The sequence below is a fragment of the Phyllostomus discolor genome, chromosome 2 (assembly GCF_004126475.2).
Source record: "Phyllostomus discolor isolate MPI-MPIP mPhyDis1 chromosome 2, mPhyDis1.pri.v3, whole genome shotgun sequence".
Lineage (NCBI taxonomy): Eukaryota > Metazoa > Chordata > Mammalia > Chiroptera > Phyllostomidae > Phyllostomus > Phyllostomus discolor.
The window spans coordinates 59,181,561-59,203,173 of NC_040904.2; the positions used below are offsets into that span (position 1 = coordinate 59,181,561).

Below are 21,613 nucleotides of genomic sequence, written 5' to 3' on the forward strand. Positions count from 1 at the left end.
TTATTTATCATTATAGCAGTAAAAACTTGCTGTATGCTGTAAAATATTAGGATAATTCCAATCTCATGCTAATTTAGTTAATTCTCTAAACTGATCTAGTCAAATTTTATAGCAATACATATGTGTTATAATTACTTTTGTAAACTAGCAGATAAATACATAGCAATAGCCCAGAAGAAATCAGGCCAACTCTAAAAATTTTGGAGCGGTAACCTGGGGTTTACTCACTAGATATAAGATCAAGCCCTTCTAACAATAAGCAGGGGAAAAATACAATAATTACAATTAAAATACAAAAAGATTACTACTGATGGGTAGAGACAAAAAAATATTTTTGATGATATCTGTAGACTGAATTGCATTACTTCATTTAACATCCCTTTTTTTTCAAACTAATTCAGCATAACTGTATCCTGGATTACAAATTAGACAAGTAAGAATCAGAGTAATGCCAAAGAACTAGAATTACATTTTTTAGCACTGCATTTGCAACCTTAGTGAAAGGAGTAAGTTTCAAGTTTCAGTGTTTTACGAAATATTTGCACATTCTAAGAAAATCAAACAATACAAAAACATCAAAACATACTAAAACATCCCCTGCATATACAAAAATGTATGAGTTTTAATGTATGTATGAATGTGACTCCATGGATATATTCCTTACCACTGCTCTCTTTTTACATAAATGTTTGCAATATACATCCTATTTATTCTACATCTTTCATATCTTAACAATGTATCTGAAGATCACTATGCCAGCACATACATATTTATCTTATTCTTTTAAATATCACTCTTCAACATTTAAAAATCACTTTTAGATTACAAAGTAAAAGTACACCTGGCTCTAGCTGGTGTGGCTCAGAAGACGAGTGCCAGCCTGTGAAGTGAAAGGTTTCCAGTTCAGTTCCCAGTCAGGGCACATGCCTGGGTTGTATGCAAGGTCCCTGGTTAGAGGCCCTGTGAGAGGCAACCAGTATCCCTCACACATTGACGTTTTTCTCCTTCTCTTTCTCCCTCCCTTTCCCTCTCTCTGAAAGTAAATAAAATATTTTTTTAAAAGAAAAAAAAAAGCACACCTGTTCAGTTGTCAGCTGTACTGCTGCATGAACTGGCATACTATAGCTTGGTCCAGCTCTTCCAGAGCTCCAACCACTTTCCAAACTGAATCCGAAAGCTGTAATTTTCAAAATGAAAATAAAATCACCAAATAAAATTGACTACCTTTTAGTAAATTAGCTTTTGTAACTCCATTAAAAATACTTTTAATATGTTTAAAAGTTTTTTAAAAGCTAAATCCTGTCATTCAAAAAACACATTATTAAAGTAATTCCACATTATTTGAACAAATACTTGCCAAACAAATCATTCTTTTTCATTCCCTATTGCAAGATTCTAATTGTCTATAATTTATTAAAGAGAATGTTTATAGTCAGGTTTTCCAGACATTATCATTAGGAGAATTTAGGGGAGAGACTACAGGAATTCCTTGTACATTTCTCTGTCTGTCTGTGTGTGTATAACCTCCTATAAATCTATAGTTGTTTCAAAATAAAGAGAAAAAATTCAGGGATTTTCTTTTAAAAACACCAAAATAAAATTATAACCTAGAGTCTTTGGTGCAAATTAGTTCAGCCAACCAAACTCAAAGTATTACTTAACAGAATAAATGCTTACAATTCCTACATTCTTACGATATCAAAATAATAGTAGGTTAAACTCTAAACTTACTTTTTGGTGCAGGAGCCAATTTAAATCCGTGTTTCTTCAACTGGTCTAAAACCGCTTTTCTATTCTCTTCTTTTCCCCAAAGAGTCATACGCAGAGGCATGGTAAAAGTGTTGTTTGCACCAAAAGGAACTACCCTATTATATTTAAGAAGGAAAAAAAGGTAGGAAACTTAAAATGTCATTTTTTACTCCCATGAAGAATCTATTAAATATTCTAAGTGTTGTATTCAAATTCTGCATGAAGTAAAACAGGGAAGAACAAGTTGGGCAGACTATAAAGACAGAAAAATGATGGAATAGAATCAACAACTATCAGAAGAAAAGCGTGGTTTTAATTAACAGAATGCCATAAAAAACTGAGAAGATGGAATAAAGCAGTTTAAACACAAGGATAGTCCATAATCAAGATTGTAAGATAAGTAAAATGTAAGTTTAATTGAGAGGTTAGAGCTTTCATTAATAGAACCAGAGAGTAGCAACCCATCCTAAGAATGGGGAATGATTTGCAAGAACTATTTCTGATCTAGGATTTATCATAAATTTATTCCCAATACTTGAAAAACTTGAACTGAGAAAGAAGAAAACAAGTACACAAGTGAGAAGATATTGCTGAACCTTTATCTTCCAAACTCACCTTTTCATATCCTAAACATTCCACTCTTAAATTGAGATCACAAACACAAATGCCTAAACGAAAAAGGTAACTGAGGAGATTAGCAGTTTAAGTAAGTAAGAGGTGGTGGAACTCGGAGTATGAATTGATGAAGCTACAGCAGTCAACTGATGTCATGTGGAAATGAAAGATCAGAGTCACCAGATCTTCCATTTGTCAAGAAAAATCTTCATAAATAATTTTTATATTTAGGGGAAAAAATAACATGCATAAACTGTAGAATATCCAAATATTCAAATATTGGGGGAAAATATTTTTAATTTGTAAATACTTTGTAGGCAAAATGAAGTTCACCTACATCTGATGACAGGTTACCAGTTTTACAACCTCTGATTTAAACAAACACTTTTAAACTCCCAAATCTATGCACTAAAAAGTTTGGAGACATGTGTAAACTTCCTAATATTTAAACTGAAGTATATTTTTCTCTAGGGTAATAATACTTCAATAAGAAAGTGAGGGAATAGCTAGGGCAGTAGAGGTAGATCAGAGGAGAATTAAAGCATTTATTAAACACATACCAAGGGGATAGTGAAAAAAGTTGTCACAGCAACTATACAGTCTCTTAACAAATTCAAAGATCACTACAACTCAAAATTATTAAATCTAAACTCTGAAGTACATTACCCTTCAACTTGTGCCAATTTGTTGTCCATAATATAGGCCAAAGCCGCTGCAAGATCTTTCTTTACATGGCCAACCTGATTTCCATTCACATTGTTTACTTTAATCGCATTCTTATCATAGGGGTTATTGGGTTCTCGTTGTAATGCAACCATTTCATTATTATTAACCTAACAAAAATGATGAACAGATAATATTAGAAATAATAAACATGTAATAATAGTTTCTTCATCATTATTTGCACTCATTTTTTAATGATTACTGAGTAACATTACATAAGAAATGTGCATTTTCTTGGACTCATATTTTTACAGAAATACTAAAGAATTTATTTTAATAGTTCTTTTATAATACTTTTCTAATTTATGTTCATTGGGACATGAACAAATCTTTGATACCTAAGAGGCACAATCAAAATTAACAACAGATTCACACTGTCTAAAATTTTCAACATCATAACTTCTGAAAACAAGTCATCTTTATTGAGTGCTGCCATTGTTCTAAGTGCATTACACTGATTGAGTTTGTATGTATTATTTATTATCCCCATTTTACAGAGGAAGACAGTAAAGCACAGGAAAGTGAAGTAACTTGCCCAAGGTCACAAAGCTAGTAAGTAGGAGAGCTAGGATTTTAATCTAGGCCAGCTGGTTCCTAAATCTGAATTCTTCAGACTCTAAAAGGGGGAAAAGGTATTATTCATAAGTAAAAAATGGAACTGGAATAAGAAAATATATATAGACTTCAACTCATGCCATTCTGACTCCATTTGATTAAATATTACCTACGGATACTATTATTTAAAAAGATTAAGATTTCAGAAAATTCTCTCTTCCAAAAAACAATGGAAAAGGCAGCAAAAATTGTCAGAACCAACTTTTTCAGAACTCTGAAAACTAATAAAAGGATTGCAGAAACAAGAGGAGTGTTCAGTCAAGAAAGACAGCAGAATATCTGTGCCCTAGTTCCATAGCCTACTCTCAGTTACATGATAGCCTTTAAAAATAACAACCTGCCGAGATTCTTGGTGCAGCCTAGCAATAACCACAGTGCACGATAGAGCAGAATCTTTCAAAATTCATTCCCAAAGAACAGTCGTTATTTGAGCTCTGAGTTTACATTGTACAAAAACCGTTCCCCCTTGGGTGAGTGTTTGTCAAAAACAATTTATACCAGCAGTGGGTAACAGTTGAAGCAAAGAAAAAGCTGGGGAATAAGATGTCCAAAGAAGCTTTGAGAGGCTCCAACATATTCCTGGGAATCTAAAAGGCCATGTATAAGCATATGGCTGTATACGTTCAGGAAAGACATGGGAAGACCCTAAGCTCTCACCTCTGACTAAACTTTAAGGTCTGAACAGCCAAGAAGTGAAGGCTACCGCAGAGTTGTCAGTTGCCTGTGTGTTAAAGGAGTACCCCAAATGCACACAGATCCTCTCGGTAAAGACTCGAAGATTTACCGGTTCCAATGCAATCATTAGCTGACCACCAAGCTAAGTACAGACATAAGTGCCCACACACAACAAAGGGTAGATTTCACAGGGTTAATTAAGAAGTCACTAAACAAAAACAACAATTACCAAAATCAGCAACAAACAACCCTGGAGAGAAGGAAAATTCTGATTTGTAGTGTTGCCATATTATTTAAAATGTTCACTTCTCAACAACAACAAAAAAATGGGACATGGAAAGCAACAAGAAAATATAGTTCACTCATAGGAAAAAATCTGTTACCAAGAAAAAAAATATCAACTATTCCTAAGGAAAAATAGATATGTGACCTACTAAAATTTTTTTTAATTTTAAATATCTTCAAAGACCTAAAGCAAACCACATTTAAAGAACTAAAGGAAAGCATGAGAACTATGTCTCCCCAAATAGAAATTCTGGAGTCAAAAGTACAATAACTAAAGTTAAATATTCACTAAAGAGGCTCTACAGCAGATATGAGCAAGTAGAAGAATAAGTGAAGGTGAAGATAGGTGAATTGAAACTACAGGTATTCCCCACTTTTCTAAAGTCTGAGTTAATGACACTTCACTTTTACATTAAGACCTACATATTAGTACTCTACTTGTTTTCACCAATTAAAAGGTTTCTGAAGAAAATAGCATTTAACCTTTGTTTTGCAGTGAGCTGTTATAGAGGTAGCACACACCCTGAGCAGCAAGAGTGGCACCACCAAGTTTGTTCCCTGGGAAATCACACTTGGCATTTCTGCATCAAGCCACCATAGATTTGAACTGTATCTGTGAGCATCTGTGCTTTATCTCAATTTAATTTGCGCATCATTAGCAGGGTATGACCAAAGATATCAGAAAAGCCTAAGAGAACTTGCCAGGGTGTTACATTTAGTGTAAAGCTGGACATAATTATGCATTTTGATCATGATGAACAAAATGGACTGTGTATATGTTGAATTTTGGGACTGGGAACGCTCAAAACATTTTCCATATAAATTAATCATTATTGCTACTTTGCTTTAAGCCATTTCAGTTTACAAAAGGTTTCATAGGAATGCTCTACTTTTGGATAACAGGGGAAACCTGTATAAAATCTTAAGAACAGCTATAGAGTCTAAGGAACAAAAAGAAAGAAAATGTAAAAACATGAACAGGCCTAGAGACCATTGGGACAACAGCAAGCATATTCAGAAGGGAAACAGAAAAGGGACAAAAAGAATATTTAAAGAAATAACAGCTGAAAACTTTCTAAATTTGATAAAAAAAAAAACACATCAATCTACATACCTAAGAAGCCTAACAAATCCAAATAAAATAAACTCAAACAGACCTAAACCCAGACACACCATAATCAAGTTGTGGAAAGAATCTTGAAAGCAACAAGAGAGAAGCAACTTATTACATAAAGGGGGGGGGGGTCCTCAATGAGATTAACATCTGATTTCTCTCATCAGAAACCATGGAAGCCAGAAGACAGTGGGGTAACCTGTCAAAATGCTAAAAGGAAAAACTCAAACAAGAATTTCATATCAGGCAAAACTATCCTTCAAAAATAAAGGAGAAATTAAGACATCCACAGTAAACAAATACTGAGAGAATCTATCATTAGCAGGCCTACCCTATAAGAAATACTAAAGGGAAACTTTCAGGCAGAAATCAAAGGACACCAGACAACCACTTGAATCTACATGAAGAAATAAAGAGCACTGGTAAAGGCAATTAGGGAAATATGAAAAACTACATTTTTCTTGGCTGTAATTTTCTTTCCTGATTTAAAAGGACACAGCACAAATATTATAAATCTGTGTTGAGGAGACTACTATGTATGTAAAGTTCTAATCTGGTAACAGTATCAGGAAATAGAATGGAGAGGAATGGAACTATCTATAAGCAAAATTTTGGTACACTATTGAAATTAAGTTGGCATTAACCCAAACTAGTATCTTATGATTTAAGATGTTAATTAAACTCCCCAGGGCAACTACTAAGAAAATAATGCAACATATATAGTTTAAAAAAACAACAGGTAATTAATATGGTACACTAGAAAAATATCTATAATTAAAATAGTACACTAGAAAATATCTATTTAACGCAAAAGAAGGCAAGAATGAATGCCTGATCCAAGGGCCACATATTATATGATTCCATTTATATGAAAGATTCTAGAATAGCCAAATCCATAGAAACAGAAAATAAATTAGTGGATGCCAGGAGCTGAGGGAAGGGAGTAATAGAGTCATTACTAATGGGTACAGGGTTCTTTTGGGACAGTGAGGATGGTCCCATAATCCTGTAAATATCTAAAAACTACTCAATTGTACACTTTAAAATAATCCATTTTGTGGTATGTAAATTACTTCAACTTTTTTAAGACACAGGAGAAGCTGCCTTAAATCTCCCCTAGCTATCTATCAATTCACTACAGCCTGAACAACTAGGTTATTATGTACTTGTCTGTAGCCATTTGGAGATATTCTGTGATGCATACAGCTCTTCTCTCCCAGCCCAACTTCCTTATGCCACTGCCTATAGTACAATTGTCTTTAAACCAGATTATGCAAATCCTAGAAAATATATCCCCCCAAAAGTAGAGTAAACAATAAACACTTTTGAGCATTTTATCCCAAGCAACATAATTAGATGTCATTTATTATAACACATTATAATTTATAAAAATTCTATACGTGTCCTTTAGTACAAAGGATTGCTAATACTAGTAGAATTCAGAACAGAATAAACACAAGCCAAAATGTTGGGAACCATAAAAATAAAAAACATTACTCAGGTAAACAAACAGAAAATACACAAATGTGACTACATCAAATTTAAAAGCTTCTGTATAGCTAAAGGAACCATCATCAAAACGAAAAGGGAACCCACATATGGGAAAACATGTGCCAATGATACATCTGATAAGAGTTTAATTTCCACAATATGTAAAGAACATATACAGCTCAACACCACGAAAACAAACAATACAATCAAAAAATGGGCAAAGGACCTGAACGAACACTTCTCCAAGGAGGATATACAGATGGCCCATTGATGACAAAAATGCTTAACATCACTAATTACCAGAGAAATGCAACTTAAAACCATAATGATATATCATCTCACACCTGCTAGAATGGCTATATCATCAATAAATCAATAAACAACACATGCCAGCAAGCATGTGGAGAAAGGGGAACCCTAGAGCACTGTTAGTAGGAATGCAGACTGGTGCAACCACTGAGGAAAACAGTATGGAATTTCCTCAGAAAATTCAAAATGGAAGTGCCTTTTGACCCAGTGATTCTACTTCTAGGAATATATCCTAAGAATCCCAAAATACCTATTCAAAAGAATACATAAACCCCTATGTTTATAGCAGAGTTATTAGCAACAATAAGCCAAAGTCTGGAAAACAGCCCAAATGCCTGTCAGTAGATGACTGGATAAAAAATCTGTGCTATATTTACATAATGGAATACGACACAGTGGTAAAAAAAAAAAAAAAAAACAACAAGGAACTCTTACCTTCTGCCACAGCATGGATGGACCTGTAGACTATTATGCTAAGTGAAATAAGCCAGTCAGTGAAAGACAAATACCATATGATCTCATTTATATGTGGAATCTAATGAACAAAATAAACTAATGAGCAAAATAGATACATGGATCAGACTGACAGCTGGGGGGATGTGGAGTGGGTCTAGATGAAAGAAGGTAAAGGGATTAGCCGAAGAACATATATGCATGACCCATGGACATAGATGACGGTAGGGAGATTGCCTGAGAAAGTTGAGGGGCTGGGTGGAGGTGGGTAAGGAGGAAAAAAGTAGAAACAACTCTAATAGAATAAACAATAAAATATTTAAATAAATATTTTTTAAAAAGAAAGCATTATCCAAACAGTAAGATTTAAAAAAAATTAAGACAGAATTAAAATATTTAAAATAGAAAAGCAGTAATTTAGTTATAAAGACTTCATAAATAATTATAAAGACTTCTTTAAAGTATTTATTGATTATGCTATTATACTTTTTGCAATTTTTCCCCCTTTATCCCATCTCCGCCCTGCACCCCCCAACCCTCCAGCATTTTCGTTAGTTCATGTCCATGGGTTATACATATAGGAAACAGTTCTGTTTCCTATGCCATTTTTTACCTCTCCCCATCTATTTTATACCCACCAATTATGCTTCTTCCCTGTACCTTTTCCCACCTTTTCCCCACTCCCACTCCCCACTGATAACCCTCCCTGTGATCTCCATTTCTGTGAATCTGTTCCTGTTCTAGTTGTTTGCTTAGTTTGTTTTTGTTTTAAGTTCAGTTGTTGGTAGTTGTGAGTTTGTTGTCATATTACTGCCCAGAGTTTGATCATCTTCTTTGTCTTAGATAAGTCCTTTTAACATTTCATTTAAAGGGCTTGGTGATGAAGAACTCCCTTTAACTTGACCTTTTCTGGGAAGCACTTTATCTGCCCTTCCATTCTAAATGATAGCTTTGCTGGATAGAGTAATCTTGGATGTGGATGTGGGTCCTTGCCTTTCAAGACTTTGAATACTTCTTTCCAGCCCCTTCTTGCCTGCAAGGTTTCTTTTGGAAAATCAGCTGGAAGCCTTTTGGACACTCCTTTGTAGGTAACTGTCTCCTTTTCTCTTGCTGCTTTTAAGATTCCCTCCTTACCTTTAATCTTGGGTAATGTAATTATGATGTGCTTTGGTGTGTGCTTCCTTGGGTCCAACTTGTTTGGGACTCTCTGAGCTTCCTGAACTTCTAAAAATCTCTTTCCTTTGCCAGATTGGGGAAGTTCTCCTTCATTCTTTTTTCAAATTAGTTTTCAATTTCTTGTTCTTGCTCTTCTTCTTCTGGCACCCTTATGATTCAGATATTGGAATATTTAAAGTTGTCCCAGAGATTCCAAGCCTCTCTTCATTTTTTGGAATTCTTGTTTCTTCATTCTACTCTGCTTGAATATTTATTTCTTCCTTCTGGTCCGAATCGTTTATGTGAGTCCCGGTTTCCTTCCCTACACTGTTGGATCCATGTATATTTTTCTCAATTTCACTTTGCATAGCCTTTACTTCTTCCTCTATTTTGTGACCATACTCAACCATTTCTTTAGCATCCTGATTACCAGTGTTTTGAACTCTGCACCTGATAGGTTAGCTATGTCTTCATTGCTTAGTTCTGTCTTTGGAGTTTTGATCAGTTCTTTCATTTGGGCCATATTTCTTTGTCTTGGTCCACCTGTTACATTCTAAGGGGTGGAGGCTTAGGTATTAGCCAGGACGAGGCAACGCAGGTCTCTGTGTTGTGGCACTAAATGTGGAGGAGGGGTACAAAGAGGAGGAGGGGAACAGTGCAGCTTCCTGGGCTCTCTGCCAGTTTTCAGTCACTTCCCCCACTTCTCACAAGCAACTTGGGCTGTTCTGGTGCTGATTCCAGGGTGTATTGGCTTGTGTGCATTCTAGGACCCTGTGGGTCTCTCCAGTGAACTCTCCTGTGAGGCTGGGAGTTTCTCCCCCTGCTTCAATCCCACAGATTTTTACAGCCCGAGGTTTGAGGCTTTATTTCCCCACATGGGAACCCCGGGTTACAGGGTCTTCTCATTCCCCATTTGTTCCTCTCAGTTTATCCACACACAAATGTGGGCTTGCCTGGTCCTCCAGCCACCACCTTGCTGCAAGTCCTCTCTGCCCCAGGTGACCATCTCTGCCCCTCCTACCAGTCTGGATGAATGTTTCTTCTTTAACTCCTTGGTTGTCGGACTTCCATACAGTTCGATTTCTGGCATTTCTGGTTGATTTTGTTTTTAAATTTGTTGTTGTCCTTCTGCTGATTGTGCAAGGAGGCAAAGTGGATCTACCTATGCCTCCATCTTGGCTGGAACTCCAAATCTAAGCGTTTAAATATCTTGAAAATACTGCATTGGTTGTATATCCTAAGTTTTGTTATTTTAATACTGACATTGCTCATTTTTAACTTTTTAATATTTATTTTCTATGAACTTACAGTTAAACTCTTTATCGCTTGACCCTTTTAAAGTCTTTAGAGGTTCTGGCAAAGGTGGAGGTGTAGGTAGAAACCCTTTGTTTTCTTGCACAACCAAAAGGAGGATAACAACCAATCTAAACTCAATAAACAACCAGAAGTGCCAGAAAATCAAACTGCATGGAACTCCAACAACCAAGGAATTAAAGAAACAGTCAACCAGAACAACCAGACTGGTAAGGCGGTGGATGGAGAGAACTTGCGGTGAGGCACTGGAGAATACAGGTGGGGCTGGATGCGGTGAGGTGGCAGACTGTGTGGACAGGGCTAACTGAATGGGAAACTGAGACACGGAACTGTGGACTATGGTGGGGTTGCCACGGTAGGAGAAACTCCCAGTCTCACACAAGAGTTCATTGGAAAGGGGGGCTAGAGCTAAGCAGGCGAGCTACATTGTTCCCTGTCTGGCCTCTTCCCCACAGGCAGCGTTACAGTGCAGCAAGGGGGTTGCCCTGCCCCTGGGAATACCTAAGGCCCACCCTTTTACAACTTAACAGGTATGACATGTCAAAAAATTGGACCCAAATGAAAGAACAGAGCAAAACTTCAGAAAGAGAGCTAAGCGATGAGGAGATAGTCAACCTATCTGATGGAGAGTTCAAAGCCCTGGTAATCAGAATGCTCACAGAACTGTCTGAGTTTGTTTGGAAATTGAAAGAACAAATGAAAGATACCCAAAATGAAATAAAGCAAAGTATTCAGGAAACCAACAGTGACAGGAAGGAAACCAGGACTCAAATCAATGATTTGGAATGAAAGGAAGAGATAAACACCCAACCAGAACAGAATGAAGAAACAAGAATTAAAAAAAAAATGAAGAGAGACATAGGAACCTCTAAGACAACTTGAAACATTCCAATATCCAAATTATAGTAGGAAAAGAAAGAGAATAACAACAGCAAGAAATTGAAAACTTCCTTCAACAAATAACGAAGGAAAATGTCCCCAGTCTTGTGAAGAAAATAGACTTCTAGGAAGTCCAGGAAGCCCAGAGAGTTCCAAAGAAACTGGCCCCAAGGAAGCACACACCAAAGCACATCATAATTACATTACCCAAGATTAAAGGTAAGGAGGGAATCTTAAAAGCAGCAAGAGAAAAGGAGACAGTTACCTACAAAGGAGTGTCCAAAAGGCTTCCAGCTGATTTTCCAAAAGAAACCTTGCAGGCAAGAAGGGGCTGGAAAGAAGTATTCAAAGTCTTGAAAGGCAAGGACCCACATCCACATCCAAGATTACTCTATCCAGCAAAGCTATCATTTAGAATGGAAGGGCAGATAAAGTGCTTCCCAGAAAAGGTCAAGTTAAAGGGAGTTCTTCATCACCAAGGGAGCTCTTTAAATAAAATGTTAAAAGGACTTAGATCTAAGGAAAAAAAAATGATCAAAACTGTGGGCAGTAAAATGACAGCAAACTCACAACTATCAACAACTGGACCTAAAACAAAAACAAACTAAGCAAACAACTAGAACAGGAACAGATTCACAGAAATGGAGATCACAGGGAGGGTTATCAGTGGGGAGTGGGAGTAGGGAAAATGTGCGAAAAGGTACAGGAAGAAGCATAATTGGTAGGTACAAAATAGACAGGGAGAGGTTAAGAATAGTATAGGAAATGAGGAAGCCAAAGAACTTATATCTATGCCCCATGGACATGAACTAAGCTGGGGCAGAGAGGGGAATGCTGAGGGAGCAGGGGGTACATGGTGCAGGGCAGAGGGGAATAAGAGAGAAAAAAAGGGACAACTATAATAGTATAATCAACAAAATATATTTAAAAAAATAAAAAAAATTAAGTTCTTTTATTACTGAATAATACTAACATTAAATGTTCATCAAGAATCCAAAAATAAAGTAAAATGGGATAATAGAATATAAAAAGAGATATCAATAAAAAAGGATAATAATAATTTAAAAAGTCCAACAGAGGTAGCTTGAAAATATAAAACAAATCAATCTCTATCAAAGCTAATCAATAAAAAAGAATACAAATATATAACAGACAATGAAAACAGGAATATAACCATAAACACAGTTAAAATCTTTTTAAGTTAAATGATTACAATGTACAACTCTGTGACTGAAACTTTGAAAATCTAAACAAAGTGAATGTTTTTCTTAAAAATATGAATTGCCAAAATTGCATCAAGAAGTATCTGAATTATGTTGAATTTGAAGCCAAACAAAAAAGTACATACTGTATGATTCAATGTATACAAAGCTCTAGAACAAGCTAAACTAATCTAGTGACAGTAATCAGACTGGTGGGGCAGGGGCAGGAAGGAATAACCTCAACAGGATACAAGAAAATTTTAAGGGTGCATAGAAACAATTGATATCTTGACTGAGATGGTGATTGTCAGGCATATATCTTTGTCAAACACTTGGAATCATACACTTACATGTAATGCAATTCTTGGGATTAAATACTTAAATGACACGCAAATCACGTTTCAACAAAACTGAGAAAAGTTTTAAAATAATAAGTATGCAGCTCTGATGGTTATGGCTCAGTAGACTGAGTGCCGGCCTGTGAATCAAAGGGTTGCCAGTTTGATTCCCAGTCAGTGTACGTGCCTGGGTTGCGGGCCAGGTCCCCAGTAGGAGGTATGTGAGAAGCAACCACACATTGATGTTTCTCTTCCTCTCTTTCTCCCTCCCTGCCCCCTCTCTAAAAATAAATAAATAAAATCTTTAAAAAAAGTATGCAAAGATAAATACCTCAATTTTTATTACAACAGTTTTTCATCATAGTGATCAACTCCAAAATGTTCATCAATAGGGAAATAAAAAATACAATATAGACTTGTACTGATGTGAAAAGATATTAATATTTTACTGAGAAAAAAGGTGATCACTGTAATAGGCATAGCATGATCTCATTTTTGTTTATAGAAATATGGTTTCAATTTACAAGTGTATGTTCACAGGGTAAAGTGTGGAAGGCAAAACAAGGGGAATAAAAGTTATGGTTCTAGGGCTTAGACTTTATAAATACTTAATGCATTTTATTTTAGCCATTTAAAAATAACAAACATGTATTACTTATAAAATAAATAATACACATTTTAAAAAATAAAAAAATAAGTGATGATTACTTTTAATCAGCCCACATCTTTAACTTACCAGTATCAAAGAAATTATTCTAAAATAAAAAAATAGTGATTGTTCTAAGATCAATAGCAACCAAATCTAACATTTTACAATGGTTTAAAGTAATTTACAAAATAATGCAAGTTTTGGGAAAAAATAGCACAAATCATAAATAGGAAAGCTCAGAGATTAATTGAAAGCCTGAGAACTGGTGAATATGAAATAAGAAGCCAACAGATTTAAGAAAAGTTAGAAAAGAAAAATAATCTCAGAATTAAAGACTAAAGTACAAAGAACACAAAATTGAACAGACCTTATGAAAAGGTCTGTCCCATGGTAAGGGACATAATGAAAACAGAAAAGTGAAAAAAATATGATAAAAAGGATTTCTGAGGAAATATTAGGCATAAACATATGTTATACGTATAAACAGAAGATATAATATAGAGAGACTAGAATGGAGCCCCTGAAGAAAAACAAGCTTTGAAACAAGGCAAACATTTAAAACTAGTATAATTAAAGAAAATTTTCTGAAATATAAGAAAACAATGTTATAAAACAGTCAGCACTAAAATACAACCTTAATAAAACTATTGGACTTTCAAGGTAAGAAAAAATTTCTTTTACTTAGCCAGACAAAAAATTTCAATTCACTTATGTGAAAAAAAAATAACCCCATATTGGCATGAGAATTCTTACCAACAACGTTTTATACATCAAGATATCATGGAGAGAAAGATTGGGTCAAGGATTTTTTATATTCAGCCACGCATCACTAGTGTAAACATCACAATAATGAGCACACAAAAACTCAGAAACTATTGTTCCTTCGTAAGGAATCTCCTAGATAACACATTTCCAATCACAAAGTGATATTAGAAGTTCCAATATAACTATCAACAACTGAACCTAAAAAACAAAAAACAAAAACTAAGTGAACAACTAGAACAGGAACAGAATCACAGAAATGAAGATCACATGCAGGGTTATTAATGAGGAGGGGGAGCATGGCAGGGTAATGGTAAAGAGAATAACAAGCATAATTGGTAGGCATAAAATAGACAGGGGTAGGTTAAGAACAGTATAGGAAATAGAGAAGCCAAAGAACTTATATATACAACCCATGGACATGAACTAAGGGGAAGGGGATGCTGGAGGGGGAGGAGGGTTGTACAGGGCAGAGGGGTGTAAAGGGGAGAAAAAAATTGAGAAGTGTAATAGCATAATCAATAAAAATATACTTTAAAAAAATAAAATATGGGAGAATGAAAGATGGACAAATCCAAATCATGCAATTCTCTCCTAAGGAATCTCAACTAAAAAAAAATCTGAGAAACTTCAAAATAAGAAATATATGGGGGAATACTAAAACTAACAAATTTAGAACTTTCCATAGAACATATGTAATTTCTTCAACAAATCAATGACATGAAACAAAGGTGAAGGGGATAACAACCAAAGATAATGTATCAGTTTTGTTTTGATTCTGATTTGAAAAAATGAACTATAAAAATACATTTTAAATATCAAGAAAATTGATTATGGATTAGTTATTAAATAATAATAAAAATTATTATTAATTTTATCAGTATAAAGTGATATAGTTAGGATCTTTATTATAAAAGGACAAATGAAAAAGAAAAAGGGATCCAGCAAATGTGCAAAAAACTTGCTAACTGCTGAATGTGAATCATAGGTATATGGAGTTTATTGTATTATTTTACTTTTATGCACATTTAAAACTTTTCAAAATAAAACTAGAAGTATATCATCCAGATAATACAGAGACAGTCTAGACAACCACAATAAAGGCAACTACTGAACAGAGAAAGTCATACATTCTCCCTCTGTGTGTCTCCCTCACATACACTCTCTCTCACACACACACACCACACACACATACAAACACACTGCAGATAATAGAGATAAAGATAGATACAGGAAGAAAAACTGGGAGACAAAGAGTTTTACTACAAAAGGAATGACGGACCTAATAACAGACAATTCCTTTATCTAGTTAGTAGGAGCTGATCTTCCTAAATTAAAAATATTAAAGTGTAGAAATGTGCTGAGGGGCAGAGGGGAGAAAGCAGTGGACTGACTTGGAAGTCATTTGGCAAATGTATAGCACAGTATCTGTGCTTTTTGGGCAAATCATTTAACCTCTTGAACTTCAGTTCTTCAGTTATAGAAAGGGGATAATAGATGCCCTATGTACCTGAGAGTCACTGTAGCAAACAAATGAAGCCATATAGGAAAAAGTGTTTTTTATACTGTAAGTATGATATAAATGTAAAAAAATATTAGTCATTAGATATTTATCTCTTGTCCAGATATATTTCATTACTTAAAGTAAAAAAAAAACCTAAATGAATATATCACCTTCTAATTCTTATTTTCTAGGTCAATACCATAAATACATATTTTAACTCAAAATCTAATGTTATACTCACAACTCCTGTGTAATAGCGTAGTCCAACTACATGACCTCTCAAAGTTCCAAATAAGACTGAATCTAGTTCTTCATCGCTAGTTAGGAAATCATCTGGAGGGATAATATCATGGAATTCAAAACGAGGAAAGAAAGTTGGATATGAGAGGCGGGGAAAATTTCCATGGACTCCGCCATACTGAACAGTCTGCAAATACTTCCAAACAGGATCCCTAAAAATAAATAAATAAAAAGGAAGAAAATTTAGCCAAGTATTTCTCAAAAACCATACCATATTTATAGGCCAATTGTTTTCTCACACTTTATTTCAACCAATCAAATCTGATGTGGCAACTGCTATATAAAATTAAGAGAGTGTTTATTCTAGTTAAAGTAGAATTGGAGTGAGTGGGGGAGGTTTTGAGGAACCTTATTATTCCGTAATGCCTCTTCTGCCCACAGAGTATTCAAAATGAATCCCTCCACCTCAACTCCACCCAGGGCTGGTGAGGCTCAGTGGACTGAGTGCTGGCATGCGACCCAAAGCGTCACTGGTTTGATTCCCAGTCAGGGCACAGACTTGGGTTGCACACCAGGTCCCCCTGGTGGAGGGGCCTCGCAAGAGGAACAACATATTGATGCTCCTCTCCCTCTCCTCTTCCCTCCTTTCTAAAAGTAAATGCATAAAATCATTTAAAATTGTATTTAAAAAATGAAAACCCCAATAAACATCATAAATCTCTTTTCCAGTGACCATCTACTTAAATTGCAAAGTGGTATCTGTAACTCTAATTATATCCCAAAATTTCCATGGAGATTGAGCTAGAAGAGACTGCAAACATATAACTATTACTATTTTTATATGTTAAGTTTTATCTTTACCGATAATATATCCAGCATCCATTACTTCAATTCGTTCCGAACGGAACCCTTATTTTATTCAGGTATCCCAACGATGATATCATGGGAGATTGACCTAAAGCCTCCCACTCCCGTTTGTTTAAGGGTAACCTCAATCACCTTATGGATAACTATTTCAGGAAGGTGCAAGTAAACCAATTTGGAAATTGAAAAAAGGGAAGTCCGCTGGGGGCTTCCAGAACGATCCTTTCTCCTTAAGAACAAACAGGTATCTCGCTTGCGCATTTCCCTTGTAGGATGCACATTCCTCCTTTGGTTTCTCGGCAAATATATATTTGCATGTTTCTGCTTGCACATAAACTGCGCTACTTAGGGTCAAGGGCTGACTTACTTAGCCTTGTATTCCGAGCACAATGCCTAATGCACAGTGAATATCTAATGGTGTTTTGCTGAATAAAGCACAGGTCGCGATCTCAGCTAAGGACTGCAGCTTTGAGCCCCAGGCCCTTCCGACAGCCCTTGACAGAGATTTCTCCAAGGCCTTGGGAATAAATTCGCCTGAGGTGCCTCCCCTCGCCAACAAAGAATATACATTTATTTCTACCATAGATATATGAGCCACCAGCAAAACGAGTACATGCTGCAGAAATGGCACGGGAAAAGCGAAAAGGAACGGGGAAGGTCAGGTTCATTTGGGGACACCCCAGGCCGTTATCCCCCTGCACCACACCCCTTCCACCCCCTTCACCTCTTGAACATCCAGGACATAGCTCTAGGTGGGTGCCGAGGGTAACGCTTGGGCCCCAGGGATCGTTTACGAGCCGCCTGTGTACGCCTCCTTCCAGGGCCCTCAGCTGAGAATCCGGCAGCACTTTCCGACCACCGGAGGAAGAACGCACTACCACAAGCTAAGACGCTGCGCGGCTAATTAGACGTCGTTGCCGTCTCCTCCTAGCAACAATCTGAGAAACCGCTGACGCTTTGCGACTGGCACTGGAACGCCCAATCGCAACCAACCAAGAACCAATCAGAGTATGGAAGGGAGGGCAACTCCGCCCCGCACAGAGATTCAAAGACTATGGGCCGGGCCGCAACTGCGGGGGTGGTTTCATCCGGGTTCTTCCCCGCCCCGAAGGCGGAGGCGCGCGAAAGACCTGCACCCCCACCAATCCAGAGTCCTGTGCCCCCAGTTTCTGTGTGGTTCCCTGCCTCAAACGGGAAACGACTCTCTTTTCGACTGTTTTCCCCAAAGCCCGAAGCCTTAGCCTTATTCTTCAGACCCCGCCTCATCCTGCCTTCAATTTTCTCCTCATCTGATGTTACCTGTGATAGGGTCTTCCGCAGAATAAGCTCCGCGATGTACTAGCGGTGAAGAGACCAGCGAGATAATTTCTTTTCCTGTGGTTAACCCCGTGTATATGCCTTCAAAATACTCATTTTAAACACTGCGGGCTAATCTATGAGACACACTGAGTTCAGAAGAGCTTCATTGAAATTTAGACTTTTGGAGTGCCCCCTCCCCCTTTTTTTAAAAAAAAAAAAATTTCTGGTAGAGGAAAGCCACAAAATGCGTTGACGGTACAACTGACTTGGTGATCGCTGACAGTGGCGGGCGCAGCTTCTCCTGAGGCTCGAAGCTGCCCCGGCTAGACCGGAGGACGCTTGTTTTCCTCGGAAAACTGCCAGGGACACTCCGAGATGCGCTCCGGCCGCCCTGCGAGAGTGTGAGACTCAGAACTGTTGGCTTTGCCTGGGTTGGCAGGGCTGGTCTCGGAGCCTTGGTGGCCCTGATTCTGCAGGCCTTTTATCTGGTGCAGTGGCAGCACGAGGGGGTGGCAGCACGAAGGGTGGCAGCTGGTGGCGGCAGTGATCTGCGCTAGGGCTGGGAGTAACTGTCGAGAGTTGCAGGATCAAAAAGAAAATGTATTTACGAATGTGATCAATATTGACATTTGCCCTTCACGGAGTGATGATCCATTTTACACTTCCCTCAGCAGAGTATGAGAGGTGGTCTATGAAGCACTTTTTCAAGAGGCATTTGTTCATCATCTTAAACCATCATGATCCGTAAACATGAACCACGAACAGAATGAGGAATCAAATCTGCAGCAATTTATTATTTCATTGTATCAAACAGAAGAAAGACGAAGACGATGACATTTCTAATTATTTTAATTATTTTACTTTCTTCTAGAAGTATTGTGAAGTAAATGGCAATATAGTTCAATTTTTGATGTGCCTGATTCTAAGTTCTTGAAAAATATGCCAGAAAATGCCCATATTGAAAATGTTTTGTGTGTAAAATTAGCAAGGAAGCCATGCTCATTAGACTGAAAGATAAAATTCCAAGTGTGAAAATACAAGACCTGAGATCTATGTGTAATGACTGTCCTATCATAAAAGAATCCAGATTGAATGGAGTAAAATTTAAAGTCAAATTTTTGTCCATCTCATCACTATTTTACATCTCAGATCTAGCTGTTGAACTTACTTTTTCACTTAATCATTCTTTTTTATTTTAAAATGAAGGGCAGTTTGTACTAGTTTTATTAAAATGTTACAGCAGAACTATCACACTAGATAATGTATTCTAAAAAATAAACATCTGTAACTGAAAAGAACAATGAGAATTATAGAGTGACATGTGTGTGGGACTGATGTGTAAAGAGGAAAGTGGCACCAAGAGGACAGTGAGGAAGATAATGGCCAGATTATGTACAAATGTATGGTCTATAGCAGAGTTTGTATTTCATTTTAAATGCAATAGAAAGCAATTGAGTGTTTTAAGCAGGAGAACGACAATCTGAATTAAGCTTTTAAAAAGTCAGTCTCCACAGCTCTGTGGAGAATGGATTATAGGGAACAAGAATAAAAGCAGAAAGACTGCTTAGTTGATAATTAGGCAACAATTGGGTCCAGGTAAGAGATAATGGTGGGTTGGAATGGGGAGGTGATAAAACTAATAGAACCAATGGGGTTTACTGATGGGTTTCAGTGTGGGTGCTGACAGTGGAGAAGGAATAAAATATTCTTCTAGCCTCCCACCTCCCAGTCCCAAACACTCTTTCTCATCCTCCCCCATTTTATGTAGATTAATCGTGTCACTTCTCTGTTTGATACTTTGAACATGAAACCAAAGAATGGTATGTATGACTTTTAGTAATCTGTGCCCTTCTTCCCATTCCTGCCACTTCCCAACCCACACTGCCTATAATGGCCTTCATTAACTTCTCTAAACATTATGACCATTTTTGTGTGTAATCATAAGGCCATTTTCACACCCAACAAAATAAAATCATTGGTGTCTTCTAATAATTAGCTCATAATCATATGTTCACAGTTGCCTCAAAAAATGTTCTTTTATACTTTGTTAACAAACATAATTTTCAAGCCCTTAGCAAAAAAAGGAAAACAAATAAAAAAAAAAGCAAAATCTTTGAGAATCTGAATTTCCAAAAGTCTGCCTTCAATACCAAAAAACCTCCAAGTTTATGTCATAACTAATAGATTCTGGAAGAATATGTGATGCTGTAAGAGCTAGTCTGTTTCCTTCATTCAAAAGGAGGTAGAGACAAAGCTAAATGGAGGAGGAGAATTTTCACAGAGTAAATCTCTTAAGTGGACCTTTGGGAAAGGTCCTGGAATGCCAAGACTTTGAGCCAAGAGCCACACAGGAGAGACGATAGCCTAGCAAAGTTTCTGGAGATCCCATAAAAAAGGAAGCTGTGCCTCATTTTCCATAGAGTTGCTTCAAAATTCTGCAAATCTTAAGATAGAGAGCCTCAGAGACCAGAAATGTGCCAGGGCAGTAAAGGAGTAAAGGCTAGTGAAGTGACTGCTAAGGGATCCAAGGATTGCCTTTCAATCTTAAGAAAGTCCCCAGTGAGTCTTCAGCACTGTGAAGGCTAGAGGCTTTCAATAGTTCATGGTTCTAGTGAGCAGAAGCAAGGACTATTGCCTCAAAGATGAACTGAAGCCCTCTAAAGGGTAAGAAAAAGAAGACAATTTGAAACCTAAATTTAATTGACTTTAAATCTTAAAAGGACTAAAGTACCTGAAATTGGCTATATTGTTACCTCCCATTAGGCAAACTGAAGATTTAAGACAAATTAAGTTCGAGAAATATAAAGTTCTATCTTTGCAAACAGAATCACTGATTGAAATTAATACATGATGTGTATCACATACATCTCAATAACTCAGAACTAGGTATTTATAGCAGATACCTCTAGTTGGCCAGATTAAGAATTTTCATTCTCTTCTTTTTGCTTGTGTGTATGAAAATGTTCTCTATATTGAACATACAATAATTTTTGCCAAAAGAAAATAATAAAATATATAACTTGTAGTGAAGAAATTATGAAGTTTTTCACCTTTGTTCTTAATTAACTTTAGACTTCAGAAAAGTTGCTAAAATCATGCAAAAGTTCCTTTATCTTTTACCCTATTTATTTTAACACCATAATCACAGTGCAATCATCAAAATCAGGAAATCGACATTGGTATAACATTATTTCAGAACCATTTTAAAAAATAATCAAAGAAGACAAGGCAAAGGAAATGACAGAAAATAAAATCTTTTGTGAGTTAGTTATTTACAATTGAATTTTCTCACACTTAATCAGGACCCCAACTTATTCAAGAGCAGATTACTGGGTACAGCCACAACTGATAGGGCAGAAGAAATAATGTAAAATAAAT

General features: G+C 36.5%; 1 protein-coding gene across 5 annotated transcripts in view; it reads right to left on the reverse strand.

Annotated features, from left to right (window-relative positions):
• The window catches only part of HLTF (helicase like transcription factor), a 63,399-nt gene extending 45,542 nt beyond the window's left edge, over nucleotides 1-17,857 (reverse strand). For 2 of the 5 annotated variants that reach the window (XM_036017900.1, XM_028504069.2), the window contains exons 1-5: nucleotides 17,661-17,845; nucleotides 16,074-16,284; nucleotides 3,031-3,197; nucleotides 1,732-1,865; nucleotides 1,080-1,177 (exon numbers count right to left, since the gene is read on the reverse strand). In XM_036017900.1, coding sequence (XP_035873793.1) covers nucleotides 1,080-1,177; nucleotides 1,732-1,865; nucleotides 3,031-3,197; nucleotides 16,074-16,284; nucleotides 17,661-17,680 — 630 coding nt within the window. In that variant the 5' untranslated portion in view covers nucleotides 17,681-17,845. Of the gene's footprint in view, nucleotides 1-1,079; nucleotides 1,178-1,731; nucleotides 1,866-3,030; nucleotides 3,198-16,073; nucleotides 16,285-17,660 lie in introns of all 5 variants that reach the window. The other 3 variants (XM_028504077.2, XM_028504086.2, XM_036017898.1) reach the window with 3 other exon arrangements.
• Nucleotides 17,858-21,613: the final 3,756 nt, after the last annotated feature.